General features: G+C 40.9%; 1 protein-coding gene across 7 annotated transcripts in view; it reads right to left on the reverse strand.

The window, feature by feature from the left end:
• MLLT10 (MLLT10 histone lysine methyltransferase DOT1L cofactor) overlaps positions 1 to 15,599 on the reverse strand; it is a 129,832-nt gene that overhangs the window by 98,818 nt on the left and 15,415 nt on the right. For 6 of the 7 annotated variants that reach the window (XM_080579108.1, XM_080579107.1, XM_080579106.1 and 3 more), the window contains one exon: positions 2,746 to 2,800. The exons of the other annotated variant lie outside the window; for it this stretch is intronic. In XM_080579108.1, coding sequence (XP_080435234.1) covers positions 2,746 to 2,800 — 55 coding nt within the window. The remainder of the gene's footprint in view (positions 1 to 2,745; positions 2,801 to 15,599) is intronic. 7 annotated transcript variants of the gene reach the window in all.

Consider the following 15,599-nt stretch of genomic DNA (forward strand, 5'->3'; position numbering starts at 1 on the left):
ATCACTGAAAACTCTAATTCCTTAATTACCGTAAGTGACACTGGAAAACCCAACATTACCCCCTTGGCAACTGTACCAATAAGCATAACTAAGGAATAGAAGATGTCTCTGAACAGAAATATCAAACCTAAAAAGCAAATTTAAAGGACAACTTATCTCCAAAAAGTCAAATAAGCTGTAACAGAAGAGTAAAAGGAGGGGGAGAGGGAGGAAGAACATGCACAAAAGAACCTCACATGACATAGGGAAGGAAAGGGGAGAAGAAGGAAAAAATAAAAAGCCAAACACTGTCACTGTTTCCTAGTTGGTAATACCTGAAAACAACAGAAGTTTGATTCCTATACTACTTTGCCATCTTTGCCATATGCATGTTATAGTGCCCCGGAGCTCTGAAAGGCAAGGTAACACCACTGCACAAAAGCGGTCCTGGTTAGCTGCAGGTTCAGCTGCTTCCAGATACAGCTGACTTCAGACAGCTTTAGGCTGCTGCTAAAAGAACAGTCCTGGCCATTCCCTGGTATCAGCATTAAGCACGGTCAGCTGGATCAGGAAAGGTCCAAAATGAACCCAGGGGGAAAATAAAGTGATTTTTAAATACCAATGCAATCAAAGGATGAGGGAGCAATGCATAGCAAGGACCCTACCTGCAACAACAGCGTCTTACCGCAGGTTAAGAAAGTCATGGAACTCTACAGTAAAAGCTCGTTAGACAAAAAACATTAAGATTCTTAACGTAAAAGAAAATGCAGTATCTTGAACACCTAAACAAAGCATTTCTTCGTATTAGTAAGAAGCACATATCCAGAAGACTGCTTCAAAATACATACATACATATATATATATACACACATATATATATACACACACACGAGCAGCAGACCATGTATGAGTTACCTGAATATTCAAATCAAAAACTGCATTGGTTTTCTGGCCAACAGCATAAAAAAATCAACTATTATCCTACTGTAAAAATAATTTTAACCTGACAAGCCCATGATATGACCTTCTACAATATTACCTTAAGTCTTAAACTGTTTTGGCACAATCTTTTACGAGGCAACACTTCCAAGGGAAAGCTTCAGATTAACAGTGTAGGTTTCTGAAATACAACACTGCTCAGAGTTCATTTTTTCCAAGGTTCACATCCTTCCATAAAGCCGTTACTTAAAGGACACTTGGTCCATAAAGTAGGATTTGCTGCATTCAACACCATCTATTGCTAAGGAAGAGTTGTTTCCAAAAAGTAAAACATAAATTCTCAAGATTTCTCTGCTATGAACTTTGCACTGATGAAAATAGCTGGCCATGAAAATTAGAGTAGGGACAACACTGTTTGCACAATGTAACATCTTTGCTATTTAAATAATTTCAATCATATGTAGTCATTCACTTTCAGACAAATTCATCATTACAAGGAACATAGCTGCAAGAGAGAATCAATAGGATGCTGGGATATTTGATGCACACTGTCAAAATATGCTCTCAAGACTTTTTAGAAAAGAAAAAATAAAATTACCATACAGAATAGCAAGACATTCCCAAACACTACTTTAAGTATAAAGCCAGAAAACACTTCAGTTGCCATTTCTGAAGAAATTAATTCCACACTGCCAGGTATCAACTTGCCTGAGAGAGGAAGAACAGTTCTGAGGCTAAAGTATGGACTGGCACTTCAGATGGTAGTTTTTAATTTTCACTGACACCCAGACTTAATACAATCTCCCAACACTCACAAATGACGCTACGTTCACTAATATGTTCTAGATAAGCAGACACTAGAAGGCTGAATACTAGAACATATACTGCACATTACAGTCAAAGCACACAAAAGGGAAAGGGTAGACCAGCCTGAATGCAAGCAGGCGCCGTGCTCATGCAACTCAACTGCAACTAAGCTGAAGGTTAAAAAAAAATTAGGTAGAATACTATGTATGCAGCATAAAATCTCCAGAACACAATTAACACAGCCTGTCCAAATGAAATCCAGAATCCTGATCATCCTTTCTCCTCTCACATGAGAAAGACGTCAGTATCTAAATGACTAGATTATTTATAAATAGGGGATGCACAACAATTTAGAAGCATCTCATGAAGACAGAAAAAGGCATTCCAGAAGTGACTGGTAAATTAACTGAAAGATTTCATTTACACCACCCAGCTATTAGCAAAAATCTAACCAAGCCAGAATATTCAGCGGAGACTTCTTTTAGCAGTTCTACTCAGCAGATGCAGAATTGATGATACCCTGAATGACACAATTAGAAAGATGCAAGGGACAGGTAATCACTACTGCAACTTTTCAGCTCTAACTTCTTTGTTACAGAACCTATTGGTAAGCCAAGCATGAAAGAGCTATCCTTTGAAAAAGCACCAGTGCGTTCAGTCAGGGCTAGACAAAAATCCACTTTCCCCCATGAACAGCTTCTGTGAGTGTTGAAACTCCAACTAAATCCACAAAATGTATCCATTTCCCCCATAAAATCTTGTGTTAAAATGCAGTTTCTCTTTTGTGTAACTTTTATCTAAAAGTAAAATTAAGAATAATGATCCATGTTCTCAAAGAAATTCATCCTAAGCTGGACAACTAAAGGTTACTGTGAAATAGTTCTCTTTCCAAACCAGCCAGTGTGATAAACCAATTGCTCACTTTCATTTGTTTTGAGAATCCCTACATATTCTTTGCACAGTCTTATTTCCCTCGCATAAAATAAGAGACTTCACAAAAAAAATAAGAATAAAACTTACCCCCATTATCTGTTCTCTTTAAAGCACCATCCTTATGAGGGCATAATTCACATCTCTAGGAAAAAAAGCAAAAATAAAATAAAAAAATGGAATGATCATAGAAGCATTACAAAAGAAACCACACAAATCAAATCCGTTAGGTGTCATTAAAAAAGTAACCATTCTTTAAAAGCGAATGGGTAATTTTCCCTTAACCCTTACTTCAGTATTATTAGTCTGTCACGAAGCCTTCTCCCTCAGATCTTAAAACCCCGATGTGTTTAAGCTATTCACGGTTCTACCTCCAAGTTTTAATTCCTGGATTCCACACCCTGGCATTCTGGAGACGAGTCTCCAAGAACACCAGCATGGGGTAGACTCCCTCGATAAGAACTTGGGCCCAGTCCAAAGACTCCCTACTGTACTGCTCTCTCCTGGGATCTCTCTATTCACCAAGATGGTCAATCACAAAGCTATGCCATGGATATAATTAGTACAAGTGCACATACTACGGCTGGCTTCACAGTCCCTGCTGACTCTCACTTATTCTGACAAAACAAAAACAATTTTGCTTTCTGGTTCATGAAAAGGAGGTCGCAAGTTGACTCATCCCTGAAATTCCCAAAGACCGCACGTCTTGAAACACGCAGTTTGACATCCTATTCTTCTGACACACACCGGGATACAACAGCACAACCCTTCTGCTACAGCTGCTTCTATCAACTTCCTAATACCAAGTGTATCTCTAAGTGTCCCAGAGAAGCATGAATCAATTCCAAATCAGTTCAGAGATGACAGAAATGGAACAGGTTTGATACTCATTCAGCTGGTCCAAATGATGGGCAAAGGAACACTGCTACACAAGAACCTACACCCAGACATCATTACAGCCTTTACGTATTCCCAAATGAGAGGCAACTCCAAGCACGCCAATCTAACAAGTTTTTTAAGAAACTGAGGAACAGTCAGCTCTTCAGATGCAAACTTAATACTGCATCCTTCAGACGGAGAGGGACATTGGGCATCAGTACAGATCTCTGTGCTCCCTGAGCAGCACAATTCTGCATTATTAGCCAACTGGCAAGTCAGCAGATAAGGGAGCCTACGATGCTCCAAGTGCCTCCGAAACAGACTGCCCCAACTTACTGGAGGAATGAGAAATTCCACTCCTGAAACTCATACGCATGAAGAGTACCTTCAGGACTACCTATTCCTCCTAACCTATAACAAAACTGGTATTAGCAGCAAAGAGGCTTTCATGAAGGGTAGAATTGAAAAGTTTGTGAATTATTTTTGCTGAATACATTGGTATAGACATATGCACAGGAGAAAAAGAGAATCTGTGGGATTCCTGCTTTTTGTCTCTTGCTTCGCTTATCCCTCCCTCACAGTGACCCAGTAAAATGATAAGCAACATTACAACATTACAAGGCAGAATTAAGCCTACAGTGAAATTTAGAGGTCAAAGTGTTTGAAAACTTCTGAACCATTTTCTCACTGCCTGCAGACTCAGAGCACTATACCATTATCTTTTGAAGTCAAGGCTTTTTTATCCAAGTCAGGACTCTCTTGCCACTGAAATGAACTATCAGTTCATTGTAAATAAAACCTTACACATCCAGTACTCGGGCTGTATCTTCAGCTCTCCAAACACTAAATGCAAGCAGTTGAGAGACACTCGGTAACACAGCAGGTTAACTTTAATGAATTCCCCATACACCAGATCAGATTCTCCGCCTGGTGTATAGTGACAGTGCCCGTGGAGTAGTCTGTTCCCATCCCAAAGCTGTGAGCTGGCAGCTTAAGGCCCGTGAGCTGAGCTGATGTATCCAGCACAGAGAGGGAAACACAGTCTTGCCCCACCTCTGCAAGCCTGTGGAAGTTTGTCATACATTTTCACCAGTGGCAAAACCAGTTTAGGAGGTTCTCCTCTCCTTCACTTCACCACTCCCTCGTTAATTTCTCCTTCCACCACCCCCGCAGCTGCTAACCCAGCCATCTGTAAGGCTGCCACTTAAACCAGCGGAATGGAGTGAAGTAACCCATTTCTCTTTAACGCTTTTAATCCAGGTCCTATCTCTGACGGAATTTACAGCCCAACCCAACAATCAGCTATGCTGGCAAAAACTGAAGGCAGGGAGCTGCAGCATTAATGAGCAAGGAACAAACAAACGGCCTGAGCAAACTTCACTGCAGAATGAAAAATTAGAAATAATCACAGGACACTGAGTGACAAGGAACTGAACCAATCCTTTGTGCGTAAGAGTTGAGCCTGCTCCATTCAGTCTCTTCAGAGCTCAGCTTCAAGCTGATTTATTTTTGTCTCCTACCCCCATACGGCTCAGGTCCATTAGGCCTGCCCTCACTACTCCTCTACAGCCCCGGCTGCGCGGAGAAGATTTAAGATATGAGACAGAAAACTGAAGTACAGGAGGGAGCTTTGACAACAGAAGAAAATTTGAGCTTTGGGAGCTCTGCAGAGCATCTTCTCACGGGCACGGAGCTGTATGCCTGCACTCAGCTCTCATGGAGCTGGGGACCCCTGCAGAGATACCTGAACTGAAGATAGGCAGCACCTCATGTGCTGTGAGTCCTGGCTACAACCTACAACAGAGTAACTTCATGGTAATCTGAGGTACCACAGTGACCCTTGGCCCTTTTCTCTCTGGGTTATGAATCTAACTCGTTCCCCGCCTACACACACTCAGCTCCTGCTACCTGTTCTGCTCTCCCCGTTTTCAACAGGCACCACCCAGTAAAGCCAGCAGTTTTGCCACGTGGACGTGATGCGCCTCATCCCTGCCTATTCGAGGCAAATAACTAAGGTAGCGGATGATTTTTGCATTATATTTGAACTAACATTTTATTACTAGCTCTAAAAATCTTACTGCAATGCATCACTTTAGAAAAGTGATTAGTTTCAGCTGAGAATTTGTAAAGTGACAAAAAACTTGTGTACCTTCAAAACGCTTAAATGCATGTTGTTATAAAAGATTCTGCAGGAGAAAGGAAATAAAGCAGCATCCATATACACGCAGCCCACAAGTCCAGTTACTTGTAATTCCTTATCTGGACGTCCAAGCAGCATCTCCTTCTTCCAGTTAATTTATGGACAAACCTTAGCATTTAAGTGAACAACAGCTGAACCCCTCTGCTAAATGCCATACCCCATATAACTCATACGGGGGAACAAAGCTTCTATCTGTGCAACAGTTGAACAAAGGGTTCTGTAGGGATGGTCGCATGATCGGTAATATTCACATGCAGACAATGCCTGGGCTCTCTTCTCCAGCTGTAGGCCATAAGTCTTAGCCATGACAGAGGATTTGGAGATTTATTGTCTAAGCATTCAAAAACTGGGGGGGAAGGGAGGGACGACACGACACGTAAAATGAACATGGCACGTTCATGCCCAGCAAGAGCAGGGCAAACTCCTATCAACTACTTAGATAAACAGCATCAGGTGAGACTGTGCGTGTGTAAATACCAAGAAGGCTGACTGCGATCCAAGGGAATAACCACATCCTTTGCCGTGTGGAAGGGCACTGATCCTGCAGCATGGAAGGGCACAAGCACGTGATGAGCACATGTGGTGCTGTAGGCACAGACAAATGAATTAAATCTGAGGGAGGAGTGTGGAAAAAATTCCAATACTGGCTCTCAGAATGTAACGTGGACGTCTCATTTTTGCAAGGCTTTGGTAGAACAGGCTAAGTTCATGGATAAAGCTTCCGTCCAAGCATAACTCAGGTGAACTCACAGCAGGAATTGCTTGGGACTGCGAGGTCTCCTGTAGAGTAGTAAAGTGAAATCAGTCTCCAAGATCTGTATCTGGAACTGTCTGACAGTGCAACTGTCACAACTCACTTCAGAACCACATAAATAGCAAGTTAATTGAGCGAAGGAAGACTAGCCCTGTAACCTTAGCACCCAGATGAACTGACACTGTCTGGATCTGAAGAAAAACCCACTGACTCCTGTGGGGTTCAATCTCAAAAGTCACCCAGCAGAAACCTAAAGTGCTGAAAATCATGGAAGGCCCATGGAGAAGTGGAATAAAAAAAGTAAAAATAATCAAGAAAAAAAACAGTAAAATAAAAAGAATAAAGAATGAAGGCTAAAGAACTAAAGACTGAAAGACCAAAATAAGACAAGCAAAGCAAGAGTTAAATAGACTCATCTTCCTATACTGAATTATGATATACATTACAATTTGGCTCTACCACATCAGGGCCCCAAGTTTTCTCCCCCATTTTAGATAAATGCACCTTTTCATTTTAACCAGGATTAACAACTAACTAAACCAGCAGTAGATATTACACAAGTCTAATTACTGGATTATTGGCCTTTCTTATTAAGCCTTTTTGGTTAATCTATCTCCACTGATTTTTCAATTAGAAAAGGAGAAAAGACAGAGAAACTGATTTAATCCAACAGCCGAGATTATTCATGTCGAAATGAAGAGAAAGAGACACTTATGCAGTAGGTAGGGTAGGTAAATAAGAACAAGACTATACAAGCAGGAGGGAAGACAAGAAGAGTCTTAGGAATACAGCCTTGTTCTCCCCTCGGGGTTCTCCAAATTTGGAGCAAGTTTCGTAATTTGGAGAGATCCATTTTAGACTGTACCTTGTTCTAAGAAAACAGAACCTGAAAAATCCTTATGCAAGTTCTCTGCTGAGCTGTGATCCGAGTTGGGCCAATGGAGCCATTCACCTGCGTAATGACCGTCCAACCAAGCCAAGTCCTGCAGGCCTGACTCCCTGCGTCACAGTGATGCAATAAATTGGGTGTCTCAATGTGACCTGTTAACCTAAATAACCCAAAAACATCTACAGCAGCTCAAAGAGACCACAGTTCCTAGCTGCTAGCTGAGAAATGAGGCTGCAGTTCCAGCTGACTTTAATTCAGCCTCACTGGAAGCTAACATAATTGCTGACTGCTGCCAGAAGATCACTGGCCATCTCCTGCTGTGTACTTTCTACCGCCTCCCTTGCTCTGGGAAGAGCAATCATTTGACCATATGGAAATCCTGATCAGCAAGCTAAAAATAAAATACTCCTCCCTTCTCCCCCCCCCGGTTTTCAGCCAGACCACTTCTCTGAGCCATCTCTCCGTACGGCCATATGACCACCTCCATCAGATAAAGAACCTAACAGGAACACCCGTAGGGAGCAGGACGAGAATTCAGCCACCCCATAGTAATACAGACACGTTTCTTAGGCAATTGTTTTTTCCCTGACACTCGTATATTCCAAGTTTTTGAACAGGCATCAGCCATGTGTGTAGACTGCTTACAAGCTTATTTTCCATCCCAAGCTGTACTGTACCCAGCACGACAGCTACGTTTCTAGGATAGTTTTCATCCCAAGGATGTTTTGATGACAGAATTACTGTTTTACAGTGCTTGACAATGACAAACAAGATTTAACTGAAAGGAAACCTTTTAAAGAGACTGCAACACATCACCCTTAAAGTTACAACACAATGCCTTATGAAATACACTGCTAAATAGCGTTACACCAAATTGGTATCCCAGTTCTTGAAACCCTGCATTTAATCACATCAGCCCTTTCCTTGACAGGAGTTAAAACTTGACATACAAACCATTTTATTCTGCCGCTCCTGTTAATCATTACTCAGCTGACTTTAAGTCCATTTGCTTTTGATGCAAGTTTTAGTTCGCGTTTTTAGTGAAAACAGACCCTGCACGCACAAACTCATGACTTTCTTAAACTTAGCCTAGGAGACAGCTGCTAGGCAGAAATCATTTTTTATGCTTTACTTCTGAATCTGCTTCAAAATCCATCTATTTTAAATCGCTGGGTATTCCCACCTGTATCTAACTGCGCTAACTCAAGACACTCCCCCAAAGCACGGGGATGGACTTACAAAGGTAAACCAAAGCAGCCGATCAGAAAGTTAGTTTCTAATCAGGGGCTTTCTAACTGGCAGCCCCCAACGCTCTCAGCAACCTCAGTCTCCCACTTATCAGTAGCTGTGGGGGCCTTCAGCACAGCTGATTGTGTCCAGGTACTCATCCCCCAAGTTCTGTGGCGCAGCTTAACCTAGCACCACCAGTAGTCCATCCCATTTTGTCTCAGCCCAAGTGTGTTACAAGGAGAAAACACAGAAGTCATCTCTGATACTCTTTATCATGCATAACAGGATCTTTCCCAACCCTACAGGCCTTGAATATGCTATTTAGTATTAGACACTGCTACTTCAAGTAATAGAGAGCATCTTAATACGGGTTAAGAAACTGGTTTAGAAGGGTAAAAACATCCACATGGGTAGTCCCTGCAGTTAATGTATACCAATATGGTGCTGGCAGACGCATACCCACTTTTTTGCCAAAAAAAAATCTGAAAAAAAAATGGTATCTAGAAAACTTTTCTGGATACAAAGTTAATCATACATCCTATCTGAAGTTTGAGGCTTGCCAATGCTGCTACATTAATTCTACCCACATGTAACTGAAGTTGAATTCCTTCCTTCCCTTTTTTGATGAAAAATTATCTTCTAAGCCAGAAACATTTTTGCTGTGTATTTTCCTTCTCCCCTAAATGGTATGAAATTAGTATCTCTTCCTCTCCAAACAGAGGAAGAAGCCTTACATTTTCTCAACTGCCTTTTATGCTTTTATTTCCACATCCCTCCTCTCCCTAATGTTTTGGCCCATCTCTTTGACAGAAAAAAATGGTATTAAAAATGCATTGAAATGAAAACAATGAACGTAAGAAAAACTGTAGATTCTACCTATTAAAAAAAAAGTTTGGGGGTACTTTTAGTGATTAGGTTGTTAGATTCAGGCAGATACGGGACTGAACAGCCAATGTAAACATGGCTTCCCCTATATACAGATATCATACTCTGGGAAGACTTGCATAAAAATATAATCATTGAACAACAGACAACAACAAAAAATTGCAGAGTGGGGCATACCAATATACTGGAAATTTAGATCTTGGCATATATTCTATCAACAGATGAGAATTCACAGGCGGTTCGTACAAAAACAGACCCAGCAACAGGATGTACACCAGACTGACCATGTCTACATCTGCTGGCAATAACTTACCCCAGCCCTCAGAACCCAGTGACATTTCATTTTTCCATTCACCTCCTCAAACTATCTCGTGTGACGCAAAACCGATACTGCCAACATAGAAGGACTAGCCAGAGAAGATCAACCTTGCAGCCCTTGAAACCTCCAGAAAATCCCTCAAAATCCACAAGCATTCCCAGGGGCTACTGAAATTACTGACCCTTCATTCACACCAAACTCAGGCTACCTGTTCATATCAAATCCTTTTACTCTGATATTTTACTAATATTTTATTTGATTTTTCCTTAAAACCAGTTAGATACTTTCAAACTTCCCATTAGAGATTAATTCTGATTTTTCAAGCCCTTGCCTATTATTCCTTACTGAAGTCACCATTTCCATTTTTCACTTGTTCAATAGAGCAAAAAGGATTAATTATACATAACTTCTTTTCCAAAAGCTTCTGTTGGAATATAGAGCCCAGCCAATACTGATATCTAGATACTAGATAGCCTATAGTGTTATCTACATAACACACAATATCTGTAATATCCATGTAAAGTATCTGACTGCTATGTTATCAAATCCACATTTCCTTATTTATCAGCTCCTAAACTACAGCTTGCTAGCAAGATACCTTATCAGTAGTATTTCGGAATTATGACCTTATTCGTAAATACACAAAATGCTCACCTTCCATATTTTGATCCAAATGGCTCTACAAACAACAGCTTGTAACAATTACCTGTAGTTAGCTACTTGCTGACTTTTGCTACACAATTTTTCCAAACAAGAAACCCAAAAAGAAGCAAAACTACTGAAGTTGCAGCATTTCTAACCTACGATTTATGCTAGGCTCCAGTACTTATAAGCCGCAGTAAAGAACCAACAGGAATCAAAAGATCTTCTGCCACCATGGGGAGAGCATTCCCGAATCCCCAACTGGCTGACACCACTAATAGAGCAAACGAACGCATGCTGTCAGTACTTCTCTTCCAAAGTGCTATGTTCTGCAACTTGACAACTTAAGAAATTAAGTCATCTCCCTCTTCAAATAATCATTTCTTGATGCTGACAAATTTGCCAAATCTCTGCCCCATCTCTATTCAGTCATCTGTCCCAGGAGGAGAGAACTTTTTTTTTTTTTAAGCAGACAGTTGACAGGTAAAAGAAAAACAGACTGACTACCTGAAGCATTTTGGGCTTTATACCTGGATAAATTACAGAGACTCGACCTAGTTCTCTTTATCAAGGCATCAGCTAAAGATATATGCAGATTCAGTTAGCTCTGTCAAAAACATCTAGTACAGGCAATAAATTTACAGAATATGACAAGAAGATTAGAGGCACTCAACATGCAAATCAGCATTCTTCCAAGGCCATCCAGGCAGTACCTACTACAGGGGACATGTAGGCATACTTTCACTCAGCCCACGTAAGGTAACGAGAAGAGAGGTGGTAACATGCAGAGCAATCCAACAGCAGTGATGACACACTGCTCCAACTTCACAAGTGCAAAGCCATGAACTTCCCACTACAGATTTAAGACCGGCAAGTCCTGACACGCTGCAGGCATCCAACTATAAGCATACGCAAAATTTAAAATTAACACACTCATCTTCAATGGAAAGCATCAGAAAGCCAGGAGAGAGACCCATCACGTTTGGCTGGATTTCCAACCAGTCACCCCAGCTTTTGCTACCAGGCTAAAAGTATCCCAACTAAACCAAGAGCTGAAGGACAGAGTATGAGATAGTTTGCTTGACTGTCCTTCTGTAATATAATACAGCTGTAATACTGTGTAATACTGCCTTTACACTATGTTTTTTTTTAAGCCTGAACAGCATACATATCCACGTTTAGCTTAACATAAGTACAAAGTACTGTAGAGGTAAGGTGCTCATTTTGGTAAACTGCAACTAACCAAAGCCAAAAAAAAAGCAGAATTTCTCCTTCAAATAAGTTGATGAACTTAGCTGTTTATTTAGTAACCAAGTAGCACGTATGCATACAAGCAGAAAAAAATGGAGCACGAAAAAAGCAGCACAAACAGAAATCTCAGTAATATTCTCGTTTCTACATGCGCAGCACACAATACAGTGCACAAGGTTCAGTTCACCAGTTAGTGGGAAGCACACAGAAACTATATTCCATTTCTGTAGCACCTTCTGCCACCTGTACTACCAGCTGCTGACCAGCTACTGCACGACCCCAACCAATTCAGTCATCTTTTGAGTCACAGTGCAACGAAGTTAAAGGTCTACCATCATTACTTACACGAAAATCATCTGAACGTGAAAAATGATTTTCTCCTACTCAGGAAATGCAAAGCAAACAGCAGTCACTGGTCTACCAGACAAAAACCACACATCTCTCAGTCCACAGGATTGCAGACTGAAAGCAGAAGCTTCACATGATATGCCTACGTATCTTCAGACAGACCTTTTATTCCAGTTAGCCAGCTATGAACAAACATTCACTGACTTCTAGACTGCACAGCCATTCATAGAAGACAAGGCAGGGCTGTTTTTCTTCTTTTGGGGTGGCAGGAAGGAAGGGGAAGCATGGGGATATCATTAATAAGTAGCAGTTTCCCGTAATTAAAAAAAAAAAAAAAATCTCCTGGCAATTTGTATTTTACAGTCACTTCTCTTATTTAGAAGATTACTATTCTACTGTAGAAATAAAATTATTTCAAATAAATCTATTTAATACAAATAAATGTATTTTTTTCTGTTTTTTCTAAAGCAACTTTTCTACTACTACAGTACTCTTGAAAGTAATTGTAATAATATCCTTATAAAAGATGTCCTCTAAAGAAAATTATGGATACACATATGTATTCATTTCAGAATTTCTTTAAGAATTATTTCAAGAGGTATCTTCAAAAAGAACACATAGTAAATTAATCCTGAAATGAGCTATTTGGACAATATTTGAAAGTGAAGGAAAAAAGAAAGCAGCAAGTTATTACTATCCATTTTCTTCTTCCAAAATTTAGTTCCCCTCTATTGAGACCATATTCACCAACGTGCATTTTAGTTTTCAGATAGAGGTTTAATAACCACACCAAAACTGACTCTAAGTGCAGACACAGAGAACCCATTCCCCTGGAGGCAACCTGTTGAGGCAGAGCTGTCAGAGCTCTGATCACAAACCTATTTACATATCCAAAGTCTGCATTCCTATTTCCTCCTCCTTTGCCTCTTCCTGCCTAGGCAAAATGCAATCAATACTACAAGCATGGTTATTTTATATTACATAAATGCTGGGGGAAGTGGGGCTGAACTATGGACACATCATACAACTCTTACATGAGCAGTTCTTCAATAATGAACTTGTGGACGCATGTGATGAAAACTTTAAAAAAAATAAGGGGGGGGAATCTGGAGAGGAGAGCTACAACCATTGTTATATTACAGATTTACAAAAAATTATCCTCAAGCATTCCAACTGTGGATCATCTGTGTAGCAGATGCAGGCACAGCTCAGGTCCGGCAGGATTTAGTAGCAGAAACCTATGACTACAGCAGCACAACGTACCTGAACCGGCTTTGGAGGTAAACAGTATAGCTGTGTTTCCCCAGCTCGGACTCCTTAACTATTAAATATGGTATGACCTACACTGCCTCTGCACACAGCCTTTCTGTCTCTGCACCAAATTTTAAGGAATACACGTGCGAGTGCAGGGACTGCAGTAACCCTAGACGCATCTGAGCTCCAGATGAGCAATACTCAAACGTGGCCAGCTCCACAGGGAGTCACAGCTCCCACACCACATTCCCAGGACCAAAATCCAGGTGGCTCATTAGGCCAGCTGTAGTGTCACGCAACGTGAGGATTCAGTTCTAGGCCAGTACTGCGCTCAACTTCACAAGCCATCAAAAAAGAGCAACACAGAGATGCCAAGTGGAAAAAACACTATCTTTACCAAGTCTGAGCAATTTCTACCAACCAGCTCCAACCTTCCTTCCGGACCCGACACCATGCTCGTAATACGCATATTCCAGCGAGCCAGACCAACGTCACGTTAACTCACGCGCAATGCCGTAAGCAATCTGACCTCCCACGTACACGTTGAGCTGTGCTGGAGGTGGTGCTGAACTTCAGACTTTTGAGGAAGTTTTACTGAGATCTCTTTGTCTCTCTGATTCATGTTGGATTCACAAGGATCCGTGCAGCTAATAAGCCTGAACGGACGGAAACTAACTGCGAGTGTCAGATGTCTCTGTGCTGCCTGGTATCTCAATCACATGGATTACTCCAGCTCCCTCATGACAAGCATGAGGAAGAGTAGCTCGTAGTAAAACAAACACACTGTCTATTTATATCCCACTGAATACTATAATTAAATCATTCTTAAAAGATCATCAAGAAAAATGCTTTGCTCAAAACAGGATGACGCGGGAAAAGAGGTTTTCTGAACAACAGTGGTGCTACAATTCCTGAATTTAGCTTCTTTAGGATACTGAATAGCAGTACTGTCTGGCCTGAGCAACATACACACAACATTCAACTTCCCAAGCCAGGACCCAAAGCCTGTAACATACTACTTCATACATATACATTCTCACATGGACCCTAATATTATTTTTTCCTACATCAACACGTATCTCCCCTGTTTTTTGATTCAGAAGTTCAGGTGCATCTGAAGACATCAAAAGGCCCCCACTACGCAGTGTTGTAACAGCTAATGCTGACACCAGCAGAGCTCACTGCTGTTACCCCCCATTTTGAAGAGATTTATGTTCCATGCTCACCATGAGACATACAAGATAAACTAGCTAACTTAGGGAAAATTAAGATTTTTTTAAAACAAGAATTAAAAAGCAAACAAAAAACTTACACAGCAATTTAAGAAAATGCATATTCAGATTACATCCTTCTACTTGTTACACACTACACGTGCAAGACTATGATTTTTAAGTCAAATAATTACTAGACACCTCAAAGCATCCCTTAACCAAACAGTTCACATTTACAAAAATCGGTTCCTCTCACACACACAAAAATATGACGCCACTAGAGCTATGACACAGTCTGGCTTGTCGGGCACAGAACTATGCTTTCAAACTAGTAGCTCACCATTCAAAACCCATGCTGGCTACTATCTCACTACCAAAAGTGCAGAAGTCAATCAGCCAGGAGGCCTGCATGGACTACATATCAGCCACAGCTCCACTGACCAGCAGCGTGCACCAGCTTAGCTGCAGGATGCCAAAGAGAACAGAACAGCAGAGAGTAACAACTGAAAGTATCTGGGAGGCTGACTTCTGATCTGCTGTTACATAAAGTTCTCTGGTGATCCAGCTACTTGAGTCACATGGTCCTGACCTAGCCTGTCTCATTCAGTGACTAAAGCAAGGCTAACTTTAGTGCAAGCATCGAACCTTTGTCTCTCATCCGATGGATTTATTTGCCCAGTAACTGCAGTTTAAAAATAACTAACTAACAAAACAAAAATATTCTGAGCACATCAGCATGGAAAAATTCACTTTGAGTGCAAGACTTCGCAGGTCTTTTTGAAGATTAAAAGTAAGTAGAAGCACGTGCATGTTCAATGTGATGCAATTCATTTAATTCTGGTTTTGTTTCTAGACAAAAATGCCACCAGAAAAACTAAGCTTCAGCCTCCTGTACTGATAATTGGATTGATGGGTTGCTTGTCTAAGTGTGGTACAACTTGTGCATCTGATAAACTGATTACAATAGAGTTCCAGCTTTCCCACTGGAATCAGACCGCCAGTTTCTGTATGTTAAGGGCTTCTTCAAGACACCTCAGAGACAGCCACCACGTTTGTAACTCACTAACATGCATGCAGTTGTT

Source organism: Anser brachyrhynchus, assembly GCF_964034855.1.
Source record: "Anser brachyrhynchus genome assembly, chromosome: 2".
In the NCBI taxonomy this organism is placed as follows: Eukaryota; Metazoa; Chordata; class Aves; order Anseriformes; family Anatidae; genus Anser; species Anser brachyrhynchus.